This window comes from Neodiprion virginianus, chromosome 7, assembly GCF_021901495.1.
Source record: "Neodiprion virginianus isolate iyNeoVirg1 chromosome 7, iyNeoVirg1.1, whole genome shotgun sequence".
Lineage (NCBI taxonomy): Eukaryota > Metazoa > Arthropoda > Insecta > Hymenoptera > Diprionidae > Neodiprion > Neodiprion virginianus.
Genome location: NC_060883.1, coordinates 25,024,285 through 25,050,220, shown reverse-complemented (window position 1 = coordinate 25,050,220; position 25,936 = coordinate 25,024,285). Strand labels below are relative to the sequence as shown.

Here is a 25,936-nt window from a genome sequence, read left to right as displayed (position 1 = left end):
TATTTCAACGAGAAGAACGCATCGGATATACACATCGGACGAGATCCGAGGTTTTGTTAAAAAACGTCTAGATCGTCCAGGAAAGTGGCCAGTATTCAACCCGAAGCCCCGATTTTCGCCGTTGTATTCGTCAGAGGTTGAAGAACGTTGAGGACGGAGTAGACCGCGGGGGCATTCGTAGGTTCGGCGTCTAGAGATCCACCTACGCGGGTGTAAAATATACGTAAAAAGTACAGCTGCGCTCGAAAGGCTGCAGACCTTGACCTTGAGAAGCTGAGTTATAGGTACAAGAAGAGTTTGCTGCGAGCGTGTTGGTTCTCGAGGACGCGTGCCTGGTGCGTACGCGACACTTAAAAACTTTTCGAGTTGCACACGTGTTCGAAGATCTCCCGCAGCCTCCCCACGACGAAGCCTAAACACGTCACAGATCTAAGCCGGCTACACTCGCTCCTTCGCTCCGCCAAGCAGCGTCTATATCCATCTTGCACTTTCCTCCTCGGTCTCGCATCAGGCACCTCCGAGGGCGCCTCCCGATCCGCGTTCATATCGAGAGGGTAACCGCTACTTACAGCTTATTCCCTAGCGACAACAACACGGCAACTCGATCGCGAGCGTTTCACGGCCCGTTCGCCACCCAATAACGAAGAGAAAACCCACCGGGTATACGTTATATTGCTTCCTAAAAACATCGTGCACAATATGCGTATTTTTTCCTGCGACAATCCAGACCGGCGACTCCGAAACAGTTCGAGTGGCACTTTTTTCTTTGCTAGACCGCGGTATCTGATGCGAAGAGATAACACTTCGAATCGTCGTATGCCTGAAATGGAAGAAGAATTAAACAGCACAGTGTTCGAAGTTCGTTAGGCTCCTAGTTCCCGATTTCGATAAGATTATTACAGACGTCACAAGGCTCGAATTCCACATCGTTTCTATAAATTTCCAGCGATTGCCACGGAGAAGGAAAAAAATATACGTCATAGCTCACCGGGTTATTATATTCGGCGCAAAGCATTTTTCAGCTTCTGGACTTCGGAACAACGAACTTGAGAAGCCAGAGTTGATGGGGAATTCGGCCTCTACGGTGTAACACAGGGGCGAAGAGAGTCGAGACAGCGACGTTAAAATTAGACACGAAAGCCGAGCCCTCCGTAGGATCAACCCCCGGCCCCGAAGGGAAAAGGTATTACAAAATTTTCAAACCGAATCCCGTCTTCGTTAGACACTTATTATACCGTGTATAATATTTGCGTCGACATTGCAGGCATACGTCGCGATTTGCAAAAATTTGCAACAAACGAAATGAAACGGTCGTTTTAATATATGTATATTGCGAAAAGACGTCTGTTGTATACCGGCGAGAACGATGATGAGACTCTCTGAGAATAAAGAGGGAGGAGTGTAGAGTGAATAAAAAATTTGAGCTGTACGGGTTGTAGATACGTGTGTATTGTGTATACATCATCCGCGAATCTGCAGATATGTTTAATTAAGTTAATTTCCGAGAAAAGGGATGTCTGGGGTTACAGATAATTGACCTAGTAGTGGAATCGACAACAAAATTCTCATCGCGTTCTTATTGTTTGGGGGTAAAATTATAATAATTTATATCGGTGAATGTAGACGTGTGATTAGTTGGGAATAATTTGGTCGCCTGGTGAGATTTATAGTTAGCGTGTTCGAGAGACTATCGCGTGTTGCGAGAATGCAGACAACTACTTGGATCAGGCAGCAGAAACGGTAGCCGGCGGTGCCTTCTTCGCTACCTGAACGAATGAGAGAGCAATTTTATAATAAATTTTTAAAAATAAAACAGGGATACACTGGATACACGGATCATCACTCTCCCCTACACCCACGTATAAATGCGGGTATGTGGGTATAACCTCAGCAGCCGCGACCGAGTCTCCGAGTCTCCGAGTCCGCGCTCTGCATCGCTCGCTCGCTGACCTACCGGCAGATTAATTTAATTATACCCACACGAATACCTTGGCCAAATCTATACTCCCGACTCTCCGTATAATTCCGTATAATATTTGCCGGTTTCGGGGAAATTCGCGGCTGTATCGCGCACGGAGCGTGACAAGATGGGGCGGTTCGCCTTTTCGGGATTCAAAATCGCGCCATCTCTTAATGCCTGCCGCATGCCTTATTGCTGTATAAGATGGGCCTTTCGCCCGTCCCTTACCTTCCCTTCTCCATGCGGAACGGCGAAACGGAGGAACAAATTTAAATTACAAAAATTTGAAGAAAAAAAATTTCGAATTTGTCGCGTTCCAAGGCTCCTTCCCAGTCGAACGATCCATTCCCTATACTTTCCTGCGATTCACCATCAAATTTCTAACCGTCAACAATTTCAGCTGAAAATAAAGTTCGGCCGTCACGCGCGTGCAGCTGTCGGTCGAATTTCTTATTTGAAACCGTTTGCTCGTCTTCGTTCGCAGCCCAAGATCGCGTAGGTACGTTGTCGCAATACGTTTGTAATAGAAAAGTAACGCAAAGCGGACGTTTCTCAAGTTGTACGTCGGAAACTGTAGGCATACCGCGACATCGATTATTATCAATCGGGACGTGAATGAGATCCGATATAATCGAGCGGGAAAGGACAGAGTAGCACAGCTGATATGAAAAACAGGCCCGAGGCATAAAATGTGCATAAATTTATCGGCAAGCTAAACAAATAATCGGTATGGACTTTGGAACTGTTTGTTAGGGAAACTCTATCTGCAGCCGCGGCACGATCGCCAGCGTATACGTGTTTCTATTCAAACAGGCATACCTGCAGGGTTTAACGCGTATATAATGTAACACATATACGCTGATATCGATATGCGGAATGTATTCGTGTCGTCCGGCGTCCGCACATACTCGCGCATCGTCTTATTACACGCGCGCGACACACATGCATGTGACATACGAATATGTATGTGATTCGATGGTTGAGTATTCCGCGAGCTTTATAATTTACGATTTAGGATTCGTTGCCGGAGTGGACGAAGCCTCGTCGTATTCGTCGCCGTCGTCTCGCATGCCTGTCAACTGATTTATGGACGACGTAACCTCAACCAACGGTCACGCACATATCCATCCATCCGTCCATCCGTCCATCCAAAACTATTTATTATCCTTGGCGGATAATATTGCTGTTTTCTTACCTTTTTCGTTTGTTTTTTCGGTTTTTTTTTTACAATTATTTTTATATATTCATTGAAAAAAAGATTTTATTGCCGGTCACAATGCCCGACGATACCTACAGCAAGCAATCCTTCCGCCGCATGCCTGCGTGGCCCTCGACGTAACACCCCTGACTCCTTGCCAGAGATTAGAGGAGAGCTCTGCGTGAGGGATGCGCATTCGTTCAACTTTCTTTATTGCCACCCACTCGACGCTTCGCTACGTCTCGAACTTTACAATGCCAGTTCCTCACCCGACGACAGAGCGTAACGTTCGACTGTCCCTTGTTAAGCTAGGTCAGGCTCGCCGCAGCTACGGCTCTTTTTATCTACCACCTCCCCAAGGCCGAGGCACTTTAAGTCGTCGACGCGATTGTAACGTCCAGCCTCTACTATGAGCTTCAGGTAGCTACAGCAATCGAGTAAGGCGCACTGTCCGCCGCCGATCGCGTCTAATTTTATAGACTCGAAATCCGTAATGAGGATCTTCGTTTACGAGACTTGCGAGGAACATTTATGTTTCCCGCGGAGGGTATCGTAGCCTCTGATCCGAAACGAAAGAGAGAAAAAGAGAGAATAGAATAGAATAGAATCAAATTTTATTATACCAGGGCCGTGTGCCCATGAGTACAAAAATACATCATCAAAAGGAGAAGAATCACAGTATTCATCTTAATATTAACTTAATCGTAATTTACAATAGAGCAGGTAGTAAATAACGCAAGACTCGTGATAATAATAATAATAATGCTATAAAGAGAGAGAGAGAGAGAGAGCTTTTTATTTCGTGCTCTGGGACTGAGGTCCCCTAAGAGCACCGTGCAAAAAAAAACGATACAGAAAAATTTAGTAAAAAGGTTACAGGCGATCGTGGAAGCTTGAAATTTAAAAGTAAAGAGTAAAACAGTAAATATAAGTATTAAAGAATAAGAAGGAAAATAGGTTTTCACATATATAAAAAGTTTTACGAAAGAGCGCACAAGACGCACTTAATCTCGAGGAAAATAGAAATAAAGATAAATAAAGATAAATGAGATTGATGAGATAAAAATGAAAGAGAGAGAGAGAGAGAGAGAGAGAGAGAGAGAGAGAGAGAGAGAGAGAGAGAGAGAGAGAGAGAGAGAGAGAGAGAGAGAGAGAGAGAGAGAGAGAGAGAGAGAGAGAGAGAGAGAGAGAGAGAGAGGAGGCGATCGGATTCAAAGTACATTACGGTGTTCGTACAAAGAAAGAGAGAATGAGAAATACTGGACCTTGAGACGATTACCGGGAAAAGATGTGCCTCATTTTCTAAAGGCTCTGTGGAAGAGCGTTTCCTCGCAACGGGAGGTCGTCGCCGGGGTCCGACGAGGTTTGGGGAATCGTGCTTCCTTAGTCAGAAAGGACTAATTGTGTAAGAATGGCCGAACGAGGTGGTCGACGGCGTTGACCGAATCCTGGAATGTACTCTCGCCGATGTTCGAACGCTACTCTCGAAAGGTACACGTTTTGAAGCCGAGGGAGGAGGGGGGGGTGAGAACAGGTAGGGCCACCGGGGGAGTGACGTCACAGTGCCAAAGACGCGTGGCGTCTAGCAGCACCGGGCACTCTGACGTCATCTGGCCAAGATCCTCGAGTGACTCAGAGGTTGGAACGAAAAGCGGTGAAAATGAATATTGTTGACGCATAACTGGCAGTTCCATTCACCGTTCTCAAATCGGCAACTGGACGTATTTGATTTCGTTCGACCGAATCGCGAGCGAACGAAAAAGTCGACATAGCGCCCAGGTTTTATTTGCACAAAAATGAGAAAAACACTCGGTTAGGCATACGCAAGTGAGCAGCTCCACGCCGTTACTTTCCCGGTCGCTAAAACTCCAGGAGCGCGAGGCTCGTTTCGTTATGTTGGCATTTTTGATTATATTCCATCCGGTCATCGAGTGAGTCGAATTTTCAATTACGGTTTGACGCTTGGCGTGACACAACGGCCCTTCATTATGCCGGTTTAATTTTTATTACTCCACACCAAGCGTCCGAGCGTGAAATCTGGTACATTTTTAGGAACTCGCGGGTATATATATATATGAGTGCCTGCTGCGGGCGAGGGCGCCGTGCCATTGCTAGGCTGTGGCGTACAAGGCGATGCCAAAATCTTTTCAATACATCGTCAAGTTTAAAGCAAGTGCAGATCGCACGACGATGCGCCCGATGTATAATAATCGAGCTTTCGGGTCCCGGTGACTTTCTGATGCGTTACCCCGATTGTGAGAGAATATTCTTGGTTCGAATCGAGCGCGGCGCGAAGCGGCGCGGCGGTACGAGTCTCCCTCAAGTTCTTTCACCTCTCTCCAAAGTGGTTTGATTGTCAACCATATTACGGTTAATGGTCTTATTTACAGTCCCGTATAACAATAATAAACGGCGGGGCGTAAATCCTGTGTGAAACACGGCGGTACGCTTTGCCGTTGCACCTTTGTCGCTTCCTTTCGCCTCACGCCTCACGCACATGCTGACTCTTGAACCCTTTACCGCGAAAGCGGAGGCACGACGCAACGCAACGCTCCCCCGCGCCGAGGGCCGGTCTGCCTGTCTGTGACAGCGGCGTGTTCGCGGGACCCTTTGAGCCTGAGCCTGTAGAGCCGAACCGCAACCGAGCCAGATTTTGTGCCGAACGTTAACCGTACCGATCTGCACCTGCCGTGAGACGCCCTTCTGCCATTTAACTTTCACCCACACCTATGGCGCAGCTACTATATACGGACACGATTCTGTTTCACCTGTTGTAGCTGTGACGGCTCAATTTATGCGACTAAACGCTTGAGGAACTCTCTCGGCGGAGGGGGGAACGAAAATCATCCCCGCTCAACGAAGAACAACTCTGTTCGACGTAACATCGAGGGCCAACTGGATTTCGCTGCATTCAAACTCGGTACTCCGGTAATTGAGCGATAATATTTATTCTGCGCGATAGGGGTTCGAATTTCAAATAGGTAATCAAACGATCCCGTGACGAAATCTTGGACGATTCGAAAGCTTCTGCGCCATGACCCCGTGACCGTGCCATAGAATTCGTGACGAATTGGAAGGAGCTTATCCGTTTGTCGATTCCTGAGAGTTGATTCAGCTTCTAATAGCCCGTGTAGCGTAAGACGGTGGTCCGCGCCGCGGCGCGGGAGGAAGGGAGGATGGGAGGATGGTGGGTATCGATATATAAGCGTAAACGAGATAGAAATAAGATATCGCACAGTTGGGGCTTCTCGCCACAGACTTACGGCCGTCTTAGGGTCTTGTCGGTATACAAAGCTACGCTCTGTACGAACCTTGGGCTGTGTGGTACCGCACAAGGGACTTACTCGTAAGGCATTTCTCACATCAATAGTCCGGAGTTGCAGGGTGCCCGCCACGAAAACCCGGAACGAACGAAGAAGCTTTGGCCCCGCGTGCGCGGTCTCCTCAGCACGTGTGGGCGAAGCTTTACTCGTCTCCAAGGGGGATAAAACGTATCGCTCTTACTTCCGGTGGAAATAAACACCCCGTCGTCTTGAGGAACCGCGTGGCGTGTCATTTGTACGAAACCGTCCAAGTGTACGCGGCGCGTGACCGTTGCCTGGATATGATATATTATTAATTAACAACGTTGCCGGAGCCTATCGATTTTAAAAAAGAACGACCTCACGACCGTGTCGAACCGTTGACTACACCAAAACCGTTGGAATGAAAATAGTCAAAGTTTCAATGCAAAAAAAAAATAAAAAAAAAAAAAAAAAAAAAAGGAGATCGTCGGTCGGCCGCGTACGTAGTCGAGATGCTTAACTCACATGCGAACTGCATCCCCGTGCGTCTGGCAACCTCGGAGAGAGTAGGTATCCGCGTAAAACTGGCAGGGAGTTTTGATACTTATTTTTCGCACCACGTATACAGCGAGACTCGGACGACTCGGTCATCCGGTAATATCAAACGAGAAACAGTTATACGGATTCTGTCGGTAATGCATACCACCTCCGGTGGGCAGAACCCCTTCGTCGCATATTAGCCGATACCAATAATGCGACAAATTGAGTTAGTCATCGGCTCCTTGAGCTCGTAAAGTTTTTTATTCGTAACGTGACAATCGAATCGCGTATCATACCCCTTAAACACCTTTTCCAAGCCTCTGTTATATTCTAGTAAGCATTTTTTCGTAAACGAGTTTATACCGTACATGCAAAATGTGGCGCTTGGCGAAAACGAAGTTGTTCGATCGCATGGCGTCGTTACTTTGATTGTTGGGTTCCGAAGGGTCATTCAAGTTTTTACCAATGTTCGCAAAGCTGGCTGGGTGCCTCAATAGCAGATATTTTGCTACAGCCGAAACCGATTCGATGTCACTGGGCGGCGACCAAGTCTCGCCAAATAAAACTGTTGTCTGCTAGACGTAAAAATTATTCCGTTTCAAAGGTAATTTGAGTCTAAAATGGACGCATATTCGAACCTTACTCGATACAAAGAATCGTGGGTGAAAAGTATATTTAATCTTGAGCAAATCTTTCGATCGTTTAGTATCGACCAGTTGAGAAGATAATGGCTCGTTTCAATTTAAATAAGACACCCCGTACAATGTACATTCCTCTATCCATACGCGAATATAATAACGTCTAATAACATAGCCCCGGAGCCAATAAAAGTGTATACATGTACCGGGCTGCAATCGTGTTGGGGGTCCATGCATATTTACTCATACAGCGATAGAAACGGAGCGACGTAGGTAGGCATTTCTACTTTGTAGTTCGCGCAATGTACGTGGATGTGTGGAAGAAGAAGAAGAAGAAGAAGAAGAAGAAGAAGAAGAAGAAGGAAGAGAAGGAGAAGAACAAGAAGGCTGTAAGTATTCGAATGTGTAGCTCAGACGTACGTGCAAACAACGCTGCCAGTGCCAGAGCGAGAGAGAGAGAGAGGAATATGGAAAGAGAAGCGAGAAAAGAAAGAAAAGAGAGAGAGAGAGCGAGAGAGAGAAAGAGAGGGAAGAAGAGAGGAGACGCGAGGCGCGACGAGCCGAAGCGACGTCTATAAGAGTACGAGACGAGTACAAGAGTGCGTACGTATACGAGAGTATAGGGCGTAAGCCATAACGCCGAGCGAGTTATGGGACGCTTTTACGAGTCGATGGAACTTTGCAGAAACCTCTACAGTTCATCATAATGACGTTTTATGAAAGGGCAATCGAAATAGCACGAGAATTTCCATCCACCGGTTCGTTATTGATACTAAAATAATTCACATTCGACGATTAACTTTTTGCCTCGAGCCAACACCAATCCATTGGTTCCTCCCTGCGCCACCTATACTTACTGCTGCGCCTACCTAATCTTCACCGGCCTGACAATGTGCGAGCTTATGCCGAGAGGCAGCAAAATATTTCTGTCACTTGTTCCAACAAATCCTCTCTCTTGACTCGAAATATCGCGCGGCGTTCGTGGACTCGCGAATGCACGCTGTATACGCGACCCGCGAGTTGGCAGTCGGACTTTGTTGTCTCTTTCCACGATATAAAGTATATGTAGCGTGATATTTTTCCGGGGCGCACCAGTCGTTACGTTATATTAATTTGTGGTCGATAAAACTATTGTCAGGCTCAGGCATTCATTACCTACAGCATGGAAGACTTCGCTATTGAACGACGCTGATGCCTATGCTAATTTATTGCTAATTGTATTCCCGGCGTGATGTCTCTGCTAATAATACAATCACTGCCGCATTACTGCGCCGCTGCTGCGGTGACGCAACTCGAAATGCATTTGTCAAAATCGAGCATCACGATTGTTCGAATACTCGTACCTCGGCTGCTGTAAACTTTCCCGCAACCTTATCACCGGTCCCGTACTGTGGTAGTAGTACACCGGTATAACAATAACCCCCTAAGAAAAATTTTGAATGAGAAGATTCGCGCCAGGCTCTCTCGCTGGAAATAAAATACTGTATACGATAAGATATGTAATTGTTGCAGGGTGCGCAGGGTGTTCCAAGTTTGGAGACGCGGTTTGCGGGTAAGGCGGGATGGTGAAACAATTGGCATGGAATATCTATAACTGAGAAATAGCGAAGGTCTGCGCACGGTACCGTTACCTCGTACCGTCTAGAACCCAGAACTTTGGCGCCGCCTTTTCATAATACGACCTCCGATGACGATTCCGTCCCGAGATAACAGGGTCTGCACGGATATCTCTGATACGTATGCACACAAATATATATATATATATATACATATATATATACATACATATATATGTACATATATATATATATATAGGCGCATATTTGCGTATACGCATACCGGGTATATTACCGAACGATTGTCCGCTTATCGACCATATCGGATCTACAACCCCGACGTGGATCGGCCCGGCCGGACTCATTGTTATATTCTCGGGTCCCCGGAGGACGGGACTCGGGGTCGGAGCCGAGTTCGTCCCGGAGACCCTCTCTCGGCGGGGGGTCGAGCGCTGCCTGGTCCGTTATACGCCCGGTAGCCCTTAGCAACCACCACGGTTGAGAACCCCGAGAATTTTGTCGAAGGATGCCCACGACTCGGTCCCGGTCCCGGGGACTCCGGAGAATAGCCCCCGGTATAAAACCGACTCCCGTAGCACGTGCCGACCGCATGCTCTCCTCCAGCCTCGACTATGCCTGCCTTGTAACCTACCCGATTTTACTCGGAGTGGAAAGATTTCCGGCAACCTAGTTTCCTCACTTCCGTTCCCAACAATCATCTCACATTCTAGACGTCTTCTCCTTCGCAATTCTATCAAGTTCATTTCTCCCTTCGACTCGTCAACGTCATAATTTACCGTCTCTTGCTTACACGCGTAATCCTCGCAACCTGTAGCATTGTTCTTGTCGCAGGTGCTGACAACGAACGAATCAAAGGTCGCCATTTTCGAGCTGGCGAGGAATATTTCAGCGTATCCTTCTCTAAATTCAAACTATACGAGTGTACCGAAACTCGTAGGAGAAATTATCCAAGCTGCGGATACGCGCGAGAACTTGATATGTATCAGCTGATAGTGATTTTCGAAGAAGAGAGAGTTTGACGAGATTACTTTTAAACGCGGCTTGTTCACGTCAGTATTTCCAAACGTCGTTGGAAAATGATTTTTCGTACTCTCGTATTCGGCTAGTTTGGTCGCATCGGAATTTATTCATTCTGCTTTCCGCATTTCCCAGAATAGAAAGCCACTCCGACTTGACGAGACTACCTGCGAAAGAGGCTCGCAAAGGTTCGAACCGCAGAAAGCTGTGCACAGTTTCGAAATAAAAATGTTGTGACACTGTAAAGAAGAAAAGAGCGAAAGAGAGAGAGAGAGAAAGAGAGAGATAGATGGATGGAAAGTTTACTATTGCCCTGGTTCAACCTTGGGGCAAATTATAAAGTGCGACATATGTCCGTTTAATAACAAAATAAGTAAACATGAAACAGATTTTTTCGATATAAATTCTTAAGTATTATATGGACAACTATTCGAAAGCGCTGAGTATCCAAGAATTTTCAGACTTAAACCTAGCTGGAACAAAGAATTGCATGTATTACACTAAAGCGTTATTAATTATATGCTAGCTCTCTCACATAACAGATTTTCATGTAGTTAGAACCTAGTTTCCAACAGACACTGGTGATATCGCAGTTCACAACGCAACGCCTCCTAGATGTCAATATTTCTGATCAATATGTTGTGACTAAAATTTCGATTTCAAGCAAACGAGCGAACAATCTAGTTTTAAGAGTTGACAGAATGGGAGAAGACTTAACAGCTAAGGGTAAAGACTGCCAAAAATACACTGAGAGAGAGAGAGAGGGGGGGGGGGGGGGGGGAGGGGGTGAAGAAAGATGGACAGTGAGAAAAAGAGAAAGTGAGCAAAGGGAAAATAACTGGCTGAATTGATGTGACAATAGGTTTGTGAATTAATTCTAATTGGCCTGAATTATTAAAAATTAACTGAAATAATGAAAATTAACTGATTGTGAGAAATAATTAACTTGTGGGAAATTAAGTCAAGTTAATGTGAATTACTTTGGATTTGTGCCACAATTATCAGTTCAGACAGAGAGAAAACTGAATTGAATTAAGAATATTAGGTTCGATTAAAAAAAAATTTATTTTAGTTAACACACAATATAAAGTAATGAATTTAAATTTTTTGGAAATCATTCGTTTCAGAGTGAATTATCGAGACTTATCGAAAATTGTAAAAAAAAAATGTAATTTCATTAATTGAAATGAATTGCGTTGAGATAAATAAATTTGTCAAAATACAGAAAAAAAAAATTGAAATAAGAAAAAAAAGTTAAATTGTACGAATTAATTTAAATTAATTCAGAGAAAGAAAAATATCGCATCACTCAAATCTCGAGTTTCTCCCCCCGAGAGAGAGAGAGAGAGAGAGAGAAAGACCGAGGAAGTGGCCCAGAGGGGAAAAAGCCAGCAAACGAACATACTGTGAAAATCCAAAGGTTTGCAGCTAGTAACTGGCAAGTTACATGTGTATAACAGAGTCGTCAGTTAAAACCTGAGCGATGCCTAAGCTGCAGTCCGTCGATATCGCCCGAGTCCCGCGTATCTGCTTGCGCAGACTGCCGTGCACGCGTAAATCGTTCGTCTAGTCATATACTTAGGCCGTCGCGTTACGATCTTACGATAACGATCGTGCGTTGGCAAAATTTCCTCAAAGGATTAGGGATAGATTCTTAATTGCACGGCCGCAAGCGGTAGATCACGGAGTTGAATCTAGAAACTAGTAAATCGGTGTAGAGATATAAAACCTTGGCAGAGTCGTAAAAATAATTGCGCGAGATTGCATCTAGGTTAGCTCGCTATATGCATAAACAACAATAATGATACGCAGACAGTGTTACACTGGCCTGACTTTGAGTGTGTGGGTACGTCGTACGTAAACGCACGACCATAACGTCGCCTCACCTAACATACCGTGTGGTGCAGGTACGGAAGGTATGACCCAGCCAGGTTGTAGGTACGACATGCAGGCGCTGAGCCACGGACACTCCGCATCGGCACCGTCGTGTAGGTGAAACGCACCAACGGCGCCACGAGGCAGCGGAGATAGTTGTGAATTATAGTTGTCGGTAGTCGAGGCCTGCATGCCCTAGCATTTACCTATAAAATGTAAAATGCACGGCTTGCACAAGTCACTATTACAAAGCATACGTTCGCTGTTTTATTGTTACCCGGAGTTTCTTGCGAAGCGTATAGTCGGTCCGGCGATTATTTAGTTCCATAAAATTATTAATAAGAGTAATTTTGCATCATTACATACGCCGCTCGCCCGCTCGCCATTTCGCGTTCCGTGGCTCCGGACATTCCGTTTCTTCCTTCGTATTCAATTATCATCGAATATGCTCTACGAATATTTTATTCTTTCGATTCCGTTGCTTCTCGCATTATCTACGCGCAGGAAAATTGCCGAGGTACTGCAGTTTGATATCCAGTTTGCGGGACACGCCGAAGGTGCGATACATCGGCATCGCTAACCTGCACGGAACTTGACGTCACACGTCCATACCGCAGACGTAATCGCTAATTGCAGGGCTTGTAGTATTCCAGGATCCCCAACTTGTTCGAAGAATTTGATAATAACTGACAAACGCGGGACATTAACGAGAATGGGAATGGGAATGGGAATGGGAATGGAATTTCCAGTCTCCGATTCGTTGTATGCACAAACCGCAGTGCCGGTCCGGCGAATCGCCAACACGTGAGAATATAATAATAACTGAAAGCCGCGCTGCAGCGCGTTGGACGATTGTTTGACAGGAAACAGCGAGCGATTTCTCTCCGAGGCCCGAGAGGTTCGAATCGATGACAAATAATCCGTCCGCATAGCCGGTGCGGGTTGCGCGCCGATGTTCGTTTCCGGGTTGATCTTCGCGGATGCGGTAGGAGGAGAGTAAGACGCGCGTCTCTCCCGCGAGGCCGTAATGAGCGCGGGGTTCCTCGAAGCCCCCTCTCACCCGGCGTCCCTAAGGTAAAGGTGTAAAAGGAGTCGATGACCTGCGGAGTCTGGAGAAGAAGACTGGCCTGGTCCTCCTCACTCGGCGACGAGCCGCGACGAACCGAGAACCATAGCAGCGACCGAGAACCGAGATGAGCCAACGACGTACGGGGACAACGACGTCGAGTCGAAGAGTAAAGGAATAACACGAAATAAAGCGAGTAAAGTTGAAGAGTCAACAAGGCCGTCGCTTCGATGAAGTCTCAAGCCCCGAGCCTCCGCACGTACCTATCCCCGTACTGTTTGCACGAGTTTCAGAACCCGTTTCATTCCGACATCTCTCTTTGACCGATGCTTCGGCTTTCACACGCAGTTTACTTAGGACATGGTGAAAGACTCGCTCGCGTATCAAATTGAATATTCAACCGAAAATAAAAATCTCCTCATCGCGCTGCGGCTATCTATACCCACCCGTACGAGGTAGGTGGAACCGAAGAGTTCCGTCCACATTTTATACCTACCCACGCTCCTGCATGCGGCACACTGCGCGGGTAACTACGATTTAACGTCTCTGTTATATAATACGCAATCATATTACTCGCCGTCGCGGGACTCGATTCCTCGCAAAGGTTGGAGCCTCGATAAATCAACCGACGGCCGAATCTGTAAATTCCTCGCTTTTCCCGTGTACATCCGCTCATTCCTACGAGGGACGGTCGTTGCTTAACGAGAACCTCAAGACCTTAGCCGCATCCCAGAAAAGAGGAACACCCTGCGAGAGAATAATCCTGGCGCTATAACGGCGCTATACCTGGAGCTCATCTTTCGAAACCATTCAACCTGAACAACCGTCACAATTCCGTCACCGAACTATACCCGACACAAATCGATGCTTGTTGGGTGTTCAGAAGCCACCTTGTAAGCGTCACTTAATGCCCACCTCGGGGTAGTTGAGTTGAGTTGGGTTGGGTTAGGTTGGGTTGGATCGGGTCGGGTCGGGTCGGGGTGGGTTGGGTTGGCTTAGGTTAGGCTTGGTTAAGGCTCGGCGGCTTTGCCTAGGTATATTATACGTAGACAGGTACCGAACCCTCACCGTAGACACGGACCTGAATCCGACCGTACTTCAACGCCAGCGTTCAACCCCCGCGAGGTCTAATCGTCGATTTAACAACTCACCTCCGCGTGGTACTTTTGCGACACGCTCGCAAGCTCTTCATAATATCTACTCGCGTCAATTGTGTTGGTACAGGTACGTCAGCTGGTCCGTGTCTCTGCCTGCAGCTTGTGGGAGAATATGCACAGACTCTGCAGAGTAAAGTGCAGTAGTCCGGGGGTCGGCATAGTTGCCCTAAAAACGACAATCCAAATTTAATGAGCTTTGATCGTTCGTTGGGTAATCCTCGACTTGTCTACGACGGTAGCCGTGTAGTTGGTGTTAAACATTATTGCCGGTTATCATTTAACGTGTCACGTCAGTCCGAACCACGCGATAACGAATTTACACGAAAGAGCACGACCGCCCCGCGCTTGTCCTCTGCGTTATACCTAACAAGTTAAGAACTAAGAGCGGATTAACAAATTACAGATCGAACTGCGGCAAGCTTTCTTCCGTCATCGCGCTCTCGGATTACACCGAGCGGACCGATGCAGGCATAATTGGTTGTGTGTAGAACGGAGTCGACGTGTAAGACATATTGAGAAAATGTCAGGTCCTATTTTCCGGTGCAATCAGGCAATCATTATTATATATATATATATATATATATATATACTCGGTTATACTCCTAGTTATACTTATTCTCCTTACTTGATCGGTTTGCGCAATATTTCGTCCTGCTGATCCTAAAAGCTCGCACGTGGGTCAAAAATTAAAATGTTCACATCTTGCGAAGGTCGCATTATCGAAGTTTCGAAAGCACGAAAATCTATTTCAGAGAATTCTAAAGTGCAGAACGTCGAAATATATAAAAGAAACATATTAAAAAGCTAAAATACGGTATTGTCAAAATTTTGACGTGCCGATGTTTCACTTTTGTGTATTGTACTGTACCTCGAAATTCTACGAATAAAATTGTGGCTCTATAAAAATTCAATATTTTAACCCCTCTGCCGTATGGCGATTCGACTTTTCGAACATCACCCCAAACGACGACCACACCAGCGTCAACAACACTATTACATTTCGCTAAAGAAAAGTATCAATGCTTGTGCGAAGAGACTTCGGTTTGTCAATGCAATCTATTTTGGTTCCAGCACTGCACTCTTTACCCAGTGCATATATATATATATATATATATATATATATATATATATATATATATATATATATATATATATATATATATATATATATATGCGAACCTACAGTTTAGAATAGATAAGTAAATTTGATCTCATCGGTACAGTCGCACCCTACATCGCAAACAGTGACGTCATGTAGAAAGTGTATTCACGTACAAAAACATTGAATTTGCTAACAATTATCAAAGTGTAGGTATAAAGAGTCGAACCAAATGTTTTCAGCATGATATTGAGAATTTCAAATTAGCCAGGAAACTTTAAGCGAAGGGTGCGACTAAACCGAACGGACAAAGTGTACACCGTGTAACCAGGGGGTCGATTATGTAATACCTATCACTTTTCCCATTTCCCACCATCCAAGCATTCCTAAACTTCCCGAATGTGAAAAGCGAAATTAACTGAGCCCCTGGACCCGCAACTCGAGTAACTATGCAACATATCTCAATCGGTACGATCAGGTGGACGAAACGTAGATGATACGACAAGGTCGACATCGGATTTCCCACTTCTCTCTCCCTCTCATTTTTCTCCATCTCTCACTCTCGCCGAGGGTGGTACGCGTGGTAGGTAGAACCCAACCTAGGTATACATGTGTACGTACTCATACTCGACGTACGCGTGTTAAGACTCGTATATCGTTGGCTCGCGGGGGCAGCGACTCTTTGGCGCGACTCGTAGCTGAATCACGAGAGGCGTGGCCTACGACCGACCGGACGACCAATGGCAAAACGTCGCTTCGTTTGCGCACATACGACTTTCCCCGACCCCCGCCCCACGCCCCGCCAGAGCGGCGGCGACGACCCGTCCAAGTACGCGACCGCGCAAAGACCTAGACCCGCCGTCCAACCGTATCAATTCCCACTTTCGAGCCGGCCGTTGAATGAGACGCGCCACGTAAGATTGACCAAACGCGCCTGCGCTGCTTGGCTACTTTTCTGTAATCTGTACTTGGATGAATGCAAATCACCTTATAGCGCTGTCAGGCATGTTGCAGGTGAATGTCATATTTCAGGGCGAAGCTTGAAAGAACTCGGGGCTGCGGGTTACGATCTTACCCAACTCACCCCGAGTTCGCGCCACTTGCATTAATTTTTCAGATTTTTCCGTTATCTCAAGGTATTCGTACACCCGTGCATATTACGCGGGCAGGTATGTATTTAAAAACCCGGACGACTTTGGCCGAGCTGTCGAGTAACCGACAGGCGTGACCGCGTACCAACTGTGCGGCTGATTTTTGGATAAGTAAATTTGGGGTACGGTTCAAAGATGTATCTAATAATATTACGTAGCTGACGCGAGATATTATCTTTCTCCTCTCGATTAGCGTGCTAAAGGTAAACCAAGGTACCTAAAGGATGCGACGGAATGGATTGTCCGTCTTGGATGTGCATCGCGATTCGCCGGCCACCTGTATGTGGGGGAGGGGGGGCAAGGGGCTGAAGGACCGAGAGACCTGGCAGGAAATTGCCTCCAAAATCTAATTACCAGACTTTTATATGGCGATCGTAAAATGGTCGAATGAATGCGAACTGCTGCAGCCTGCAGTCTCTTCTCGCCATTATACATGTGAGTGTGCGTGTGTGTGCATGAGTGTAATTACATCTATCGCACACGTATATATATATATATACATATATACACAATATATATATATACACATGTATAGATACAACATAGATGTATTTACGTGTATCCACATTATACACATAGGTATACCTTGTACCTAGGTGATACTGGCCTTGGTCGCTCCTTATTCAGAATAGGCACAGAATTATTGCATTTGAGGAATGTTTATGCAAAACTCGTTAAAATCTAATCACTAGATATCGCAATATAAGGGTTGAACATTCATCCCCATTAGTAACCTCATTTGATATGCAAATTTATTTAGTTTCACAGCTATTCTCGATTTCGTAATTTCAAGTACATACTAATCAAAATGGCAAACTACCTATCGGGTAGTTATTCAACGATGCTATTTTGTTTTTACGTGAGGTATTTGGGAGAAAACATAAGAGGACATTTCCATTTCGTCATACGGCATACACCTACAGCTTAAATTCTTTTCTTTACGGTTAGCCATCGTTTCATTTTATTTTCTTATGTAATTCACTTTTTGCACTATCCGTTTCGGACTGAAACTCTGTCGTTTACTACGGAGCACACACACATTTGTTCATTTTACTTAATACGTGACAATCGAGTGTTGTGGTACAGATATTTTCGTAATTCAAATAAATCTACACTGAGAAAAGAGTCTCGTCATAACAAATAAATAAATTTCGTTGACTATTTTCAGGGACCATTTTTCAACTGTTAAAAAACTTACTAACGCGTAATAAATATGTGCGTTGTTACAACGACAGTCGAAATTTTCTAGTACTCGAAGCAAATAGAACATTAACCCACCGCTAAAATACGTGAAATTATTGAAAACGTACTTTCCCTTACCAAAAAATTAGCACTAATTGTAAAGAATTTCACACCGTGTTATCCCAAATGAAGATTTATTGACAGTTAAGAAATCTTATTTGAGGATTCGAAGTTTATACAGAGCCCACCAATCGCACGTTTCAAGTACATTTTTTACATTTTGCACGCAGTTCGTAGGCCGAGCCGAGGTTGATTTATAATAAAAGCCAGTGCGGCAATGCAACAGTAATGTTATGGAGCTGATATTACGATCTTGGGGCTTACTCGAGCCTCTTCCAACATTTAAATGTCATACAGTGAGGTGTGTTTTTATTCATAAATTCCTGATCGTGACATGCGAAATTATGTTTGAGGTTAGGAGCGTGCAATATAAGATTTATTTCCAACTCACACGTGAACATTCGGACGTTCGTCTCGCCGATTCGATTCAAACGCACGGTACGTAACGTTCATCTCCCAAGAACGACGTGCGCTTTGCGACAGATTCAAAATGAGTCGGTTTGGAAAAAGTGACAGAGGCCATATCCGTAGTACGGCAACGAAGCAACAAGTATGTAATTTAAAATCGCTAAATAGGATTTTCCATACAATAGACGACTGATTAACTGTTAATAAATAATCATTCGCTACCAATATTTAATTAGTTGAACATCGCGGTCGATTGTTTTATATAACAGGATACTGTTTCTGATGTAACAGATGACTTATCAACTGTTAACAAATCTTCATTTCGCACAAAGAAGTATACACAAATGCGCGATTTCTTATCCATAACTAAATATTTATTTCGCCATACTGAAATATACGATTTGTTAACAGTAAATGAGTCCTGTTCGCTATAACAAGACTCTTTTCTCAGTGTAGTTTCACTTGGCAATAGAAATTATTATTCTAATCAATATTTATTTTAAATCGAACGATGCATCTATATTTTCCTTGAAATCAATGAATATTCTTCTACCACATTCTACCATATTTGATCGCCACATTTGGTAAATTTACCCAATCCCAAAACGTAATTTTCTGAATCAGTTTTTGACTCTACAATTTTACGAAACACGATTCCGAGAAGGGAAATAAATCAATGCATAAATATTTTATTAGAATATCGGGGAAATTACGAGGCTGGATATTTTTATTCGAAACCGTTTATTACCGTGGTCGCAAAAAAACTTTACATAAACGTATACGTATAACATGAAGGTAAAAAATGAAATGGCATCAATACCGATTACTCTTTACAAGCAGAAATTACAGGTAACCGACTTCCTGACGTTCGCTTCTGAAATATACACCGCGAAGTTAAATGAACGGGTGCGATGTCCGCGGCACTCGCTTCCCGCTGATGGCAGGTATAATATAACCGCGAGGTAGGTATGTATACGGTATAGCTGGATGTAAAAGGGCGCCAAAGAGTGAGCACAGCTAGGTATTCTCACGTGATCGCGCGCGCGCGCGCCCGTGTGTGTGTGTGTGTGTGTGTGTGTGTGTGTGTGGGTGCGTGCGCACACTCATCACAGGACACGCACGATCGTGTGCCTGTGGAACTTATTTATTTGCCATCTACGAATACAGAGAAGGTAGCCGAGTTCTTGTTCTATCATTGGTCGAGGGGATATCCCCGCCTATAATGTGCGCGTCACTACGTTATTATGCATTCGCTATCCCGCACCCCGTTTAGCCTCCCCCTACTCGAGAGTCTGCGCGTGGAAACAGCCCGCTATATATACAAACATATAGATGTATATGTTGTGTATTTTTATATACGTACATTAATTATTATACATATGGAAAATGATCCCTTACCCTTCCTACACCTTCGTTCGAGAAGTATTAACGCCGAAATTCACCGGAGTAACGAGAGAATCTACAACGCTACTGGTCAAAGGACTGGTATAAATCGTTCCTGCTTTTCGCAACGAGACATGACTGAATTTTTAGCAACAAGCGAGCAACTTATAACAGCGAGACATTAGTCTTTGCAATCGCTGGAGGGTCACCCGGCAGGCTGGAGCGGTAGAAATAATACATGTAAATATCCCGAAGGGTGTGGCGAATCGGCTCAAGAAGATCATCCCAGATATTTTTTAGCGGCTATCTCTACTCTGCCTCCTCGAGCCGACCGCCAGCTAGACAAACCCCGCGGGTGGTTCGGCACGGTTTACGTCTCTTCCGATAAAGAAATTTCTACCACCGGCAAAAATGGTATTCCAAGATACGACAAAATTCCAGATAGCACTGTATAAGTTTCGACCCTGTTTTCCTCTCTCCGCGTTGCAGCGTCGCGTCGTCTTATCGCACTCTCCGAAGCTGGGGAGCCCGGACAGCCTGCAGATACGCGATCCGAGCAGCTTCCGATACGAGATAAGACGGGTAGGTAGGTAGGTAGGTACGTAGGTAGGTAGGTAGGTACGTACGTACCTACGTATAACAAATACCTGGGTCACCGCGTTTCAAGATAAAATTCTGACCCTTGCGCGGCACCGGAGAAAATGTGCAAGGCTCGCGAAAATGCGGACACATGCACGTACGCCGTTCGGGTAGGGCTTGATTCGTTCGACGAAATATTTTCCTAGAAGCTGTTAACAGTTACGTCTCGATCTGTGCCAAACGCACATCGACTGTTTGTTGTTATCTGTTCAGAAAAAAACAAGGTTCCTTATTATGGAAATGATGATTCGGTCAGATATAACAGGTGATACGTTACGGCGTAAAGATATAATTTCTGAAAAGTCATCCGTGCACTGTTGCACATAAAAAAATAACAGACGTGGAGAAACGGACCTGCAGGCCGGGTCGAGACACACGTGCGTGATCAATGCTGGCCGGGTTCGGTTTTGCTTTAAAAAAACTATTAGGATGAAGGAATAACCGGTGTAATTGTACACACAGTCAGGTACAAGGTGTTTATACCGGGGCTAGTGAGATGCGGTTGACACGCCGAGTCATTGTCGGATAATACAAAGATTGATTGCCTACCGATGTGTGGGTGTTGAATGGATCCTTCGTACACAGCTAATATTACCCGCCGCTCGATCTAAGGATAACAACCTATTTTCCACTCAGACCGGAGTCGCTAAATAGGTACGAAATTCAAGACGCACTCGTCCCGGCTGGCTGACTCGAACTTCGCACTCTACCGTACTTTATATAATGTATAATATACATATAAGTATGACTAGACTTAAGCTGCGTTAGGTACGCCCGGCGAGAATCGTGCGGTCGACGAAAATTGTTTAGAATTCATACGGAATTGTTAATGCGATTTCTGACGCGAGGAGAAACAGCCGTACGTGCAGCACGTACCTACGCACACGCGCGCACAACGCGAGGAATATAAATAAAGATTGAACATCGCATCCTGTATGTACGTACATGTGTGTACCTGTAATACGGTACGAGGTGTGAGCAGGAATCCGTACCGTCGCCTACACATAGGTGTGTGTATAATAATCTGGAAGCACAATACGAGTACAGAGCATGTACAATTCCTTGAGCCGATATACATATATATATATATATATATATATACTCCGCGACACTTTGACCAGAGTTTCTCTCGTCAAAACAACTTCGGCACTGCTGAGAATAAGAACATTATGCGCGTACGTATTACACGAGGACGGTGCGAATGTCAACGGGTATAATACAATCTCCTTCGAGTATAAATAAAAGCTCGAATCAACGTACGTGCGTCTACGTATACATATAAAAACCTGTAAAAATTAACGCTCCGTCTCTCGTCGGTTGTCAATCAATCTTACATACTTTGATTTTAATCTTTTGAAGCCGTCTGTCGGTGCGTCGTACCTCATACCCAGGCGTTAGAGGTTACACGTAATATTACCTGCTCAGACATGCCCAGGTCCGCGGTACGCGTATGTGCATGCCCGTGTATTGTGATACCGCGTTTGGCAAAAAGTGTCCTCGATATGCTCACAGAGCGCCGAAGCCTTAAGCCTAAGCCAAATCCGCAAGTATAAAGTGAGATTCCGACGTTGCTCGGTATGAGAACGGCGAACGACCCCGTAATTATTCCTTGGCTCGATGGTTCCTCATCGCTCCTTACCGGGCCTCATTAATTTGCCAAGTAATTCCTACAAATCGGTATTACTTCCCCTCTATGCCTGTAATATTTTATGTGCGCATTTCTGATACTTATCGAAAGGCCAAATACATGGTTGTGTGTACAGGCAGAGAGCCAAGGGACGAAGAACGGTTAATTGCCCGGTCCGAGCCTTCCGCGAAAATCAATCGATGACTAATAGGCTGTCAGAGTTTCAAAGATGGCACGAATGTGAGCGAAGGGAAGTGAATAATCATTAGACTGGCGTTAGGTTGGTCAGCGACAGACGTGCCGTAGCGATCGATTGTTGTAAAAGTGTACAACAACGCGGAAGGGCATGGTTGAGAAAAAGAGACAAAGAGAGAAAGAGAGAGAAAAAGAGATGGGACTCACCATGGGACTGTCGGGCGGGTGGTGGTGATGGTTGATCGCGATGTTGGCCATGGCTACTCCTCCACCGGGATTCCCCATTTCCTGAAACTCGTCCGATATCTCCATCGCGTACGATGGCAACGGTTCTCTGTTCTTAACCCGAATTTTGACGGCTTAACCGGCGCGCGGTCAAAAGGGCCACGAAAACCCTTCGCCACGCTACTGTAGGGTTAGAAATATAAACAACTCGCGTACTGCACTGGCCCAGGTTCGTTTTTTCTTCTTCTTCCGCTTCTTCCTTTCCTTGATTATTATTAATCTTGCTGTTCTCGTTATTCTTGTCGTTATAATAATTGGTATTGTTGCTATTATTGATACGATCGTTTCTATTTTTGCTTTCCCGTTTCCCGGGTATCGAGTGCCAGCAAAGTGTGCGATCGGTCGACGTCACCGCGGATGGACGATGAGTATAAACGCCGTGATAGGGATGCGGTCGACGGTCCACGTGGGTGCGTTGCGCTTTCCTCTAGATACGCGTATTTGCAAACCGCGATCTTTTATAATTCTTTCAATTTATTCGTTCATCATTCGTCTGTTTCGCGATTTGTACAAATCGTTTGTCACAAACTCGTCAAATCTCCCGTTCATTTCATCGCGCGCATTATTTTTGAATACGTACTTAGTCGCATGTGAATGATATGAATAGGTAAATCGATGACAGGTCGATCACGCTACGTTCGCAGAGACGAGAGAGTGAACGCGACGTCGTGGGTTTTCAACGAACGCGACAGACGCCGATAAATGCTGGTGAGAAAACCGACGACGTGCATGGATAAAAAATCGAGAGCTAGTCGGCCGTCGAGCGAGAGACCGGCGAATACTCGTCAAGGTGTACATTCGGATTGGCGTCAGCGCTGCCCCGTTACTCACAGGTGATAATCCTTTACTTTCTGCACAGCTATGCCGAGTCGTCCGCGGGAAACACACACTGCACACTGTCTTCTCTACGTTGATACATTTGTCATATTATTACACGCCTGCGTCTCTATACCGTCTCCGCGTTTGCAGATATAGTTGTATCTATCTCCGGGGTGTAACCGCCGTAATTGCATAGAAGACAGAACGCCACTGCGGCCGATTTGCCGTTTTTCGAACGTTTCGTCGCTCGAACTGGATGATTCGAAAACAAAACGTAGGCACACACGGTTCGTGTGACTATCGGTGTAATCAAAAAAGATCGCAATGACGCCGTGATTCGAACGGAGCTGTCAAATTTACTCTGTGCCGAGCAACGGGCTGCGGTGACGTCGAGCACTGCTTTTAGTCGCACGGTTCGTATCGGGAATTCTCGGTATTGTAATAATTAATCAACGTTCACCACGACACACTGCAACAGCGTTTATACGACAGCGACTGACTCTTCGCAACGTCAATCCAGGCACAGGGGTATGTGGTGGCAGCGGTGCGACAAGCGTTTATCGAAACCAACACTACAGTAGGCGCGCGCACGTTCGCGTCCTCTGGCGATCTGAGCTTTGTAAAGGCTCGTTCGGGAAGGCCCCACTTCCGTTCCTTACGATTAGTTCGTATCTTGCTCGTGGTGGGGCGCGTTCACCGGGGGCGTTTCCTTCTCGAATACTCCCACGAGGCACGCCTACCTCGGGTGCACGTGATCTACAACTTGGAGCTGCCTTTGCATTTTTCAAATCACCATACTGTAATTCCACACCTTTATGGATCACCCTAGCTGATATGTACCTTCGGGCTTCGGTGTTGCAGGTATGGGGAATTCCCGCCGGCGCGACGCACGATTTTCCGATACTCCCAATGTTGAGGATTAAATAACCCTAACGACGACCGTACCTCGACCCTCGTGAAATTCCATGAAACGAGAGAAATTTTTTTCCAGACGCCAGCTTCAACGCGCACGGATGAATTCTACTCGAAAGATTGCGATATCGTGCCGGGTTCTTCGGGGTCACAGAGCCGGAATAAGAGACCGGCAATTGGCCGGCACCCGGCGCCACGTGATACCAGGGGACGAATCGGAACGGTCGCCCGTAGGTGCAAGAGGTGCCTCTGCAGATACCGTAAAAGCCACGAAACCCCGCTAGTCACGCGCGATTAGCGCGATTCACGCGTCGTTTTCGCACGATTCGACGTGACTGTTAAGTATCAAAGACATTCACCGATTCGCATACCACGCGGAGCTCATAATTGCCGATACTATTCATTCTTTCATCATTCGGCATTAATAACATGTATATATAATGTATATAATGTACATACGACATATACCCGTGCCGTGGGGGGCGTGATTATGCAACGTAAAACCGTTCTATTCAACTCACACGTTGTCATCTTGTCGAATATTGAAATAGCCACTAATTACACCCGGGATATACGTGTAGCTAGATCTTTTATTCAAACCTCAGTCGATCCTCTCGGTAACTGTATTACGATGTATCGTCGAGAGCACCGACGGACGGAAGTAGGCAGGTGCTCGTTGCTGGTTCGTTTTTAAATAAATAATTAAAATTTATGTACGTTATTGTTGATTATCTCGAGAATTTGTTAATTGCCGTGTCGTCCATGATCACGGGATTATATCATTTGTATTCAGTGATCATTGGTGCGGGTTATGCGGTTGATTCGATGTCTCTGATCGCTGAGAAAATGGCGAACGACGTGAAATTATACCGTTATGTCAATCGTTGAAGGACGTCATGGAAGATCCATGCCGCTTATGAGGATCCTAGTATCGTTTATCAAAACAGAATACTTGGAACTTCGGGAAGCTCGATTGACTTTTGAAATCGGTGTAGAATTTAGAAATATGCTACAGCCGTAAAGGGTTAAACTCTCAGCGGGTGTAGAGGACCGCAAACACATGCAGCTTCCACCAACCGATTACTTGAAGAAAATGAATTCCTCATTGTCTGCAGAGTTAGGACACATCGTAATAAATGACCTACCGACTTGACGGTGCACGAACGACGAACAAACATATAATAGCGGATAATGCGAAGACTACGATCTAATCACGTGTGCGAAAATAATTGTAAGTAGCCTTGCTGATATTTAAATTTTCGAGTCATTCGCCGATGGTTCGATTCTGAAGCGAGAGAGAGAGAGAGAGAGAGCTGCTGAGAGAGTCTTTTTCGTGATCTCCAACCGACATATGAACCAGTTTATCACCGTAAAACTTGAATGATTTCACACGGTATCCAACAAACAGATAATAACGTAACGTTGTCGCACAGGCAAGCAGCGTATCGCGTCCGAGTCATCGTCGTCGCAAATACGGTGTAATCGTCCGTTTTATTTTCTTTTTTTTTTCGTTCTTGCCCGATTATTGTAAGTAAGTAAGTGGAAGTATTACGAGTATTTGCGGAGATGTAGGAACATGCAGTTGCGATAAATGCGGGGTACGGAAAATGGCGGACGTGTTCAAAGAAAAATGATTGCAGGATATACTCGAGAAACGAGACAGAACGGAGGAGAAGGCGAGGGATGGACGGTGCCGCGAGTATACGAGGTGTATATATACCGCCATACCGGTAAACTGCATTAAACTTTAGTGCTTCGGTTCTTCGCGAAGAAGTCGTTAACACCCGAACGGCTGTTTGATCTC

At 45.5% G+C, this 25,936-nt stretch overlaps 1 protein-coding gene across 2 annotated transcripts in view; it reads right to left on the bottom strand.

The window, feature by feature from the left end:
• The window catches only part of LOC124308333 (protein dead ringer-like), a 93,102-nt gene extending 69,262 nt beyond the window's left edge, over positions 1 to 23,840 (bottom strand). The window contains exons 1-2 of one of the 2 annotated variants that reach the window (XM_046770927.1): positions 22,324 to 23,840; positions 12,110 to 12,295 (exon numbers count right to left, since the gene is read on the bottom strand). In XM_046770927.1, coding sequence (XP_046626883.1) covers positions 12,110 to 12,295; positions 22,324 to 22,428 — 291 coding nt within the window. In that variant the 5' untranslated portion in view covers positions 22,429 to 23,840. The remainder of the gene's footprint in view (positions 1 to 12,109; positions 12,296 to 22,323) is intronic. The other variant, XM_046770928.1, reaches the window with a different exon arrangement.
• Positions 23,841 to 25,936: the final 2,096 nt, after the last annotated feature.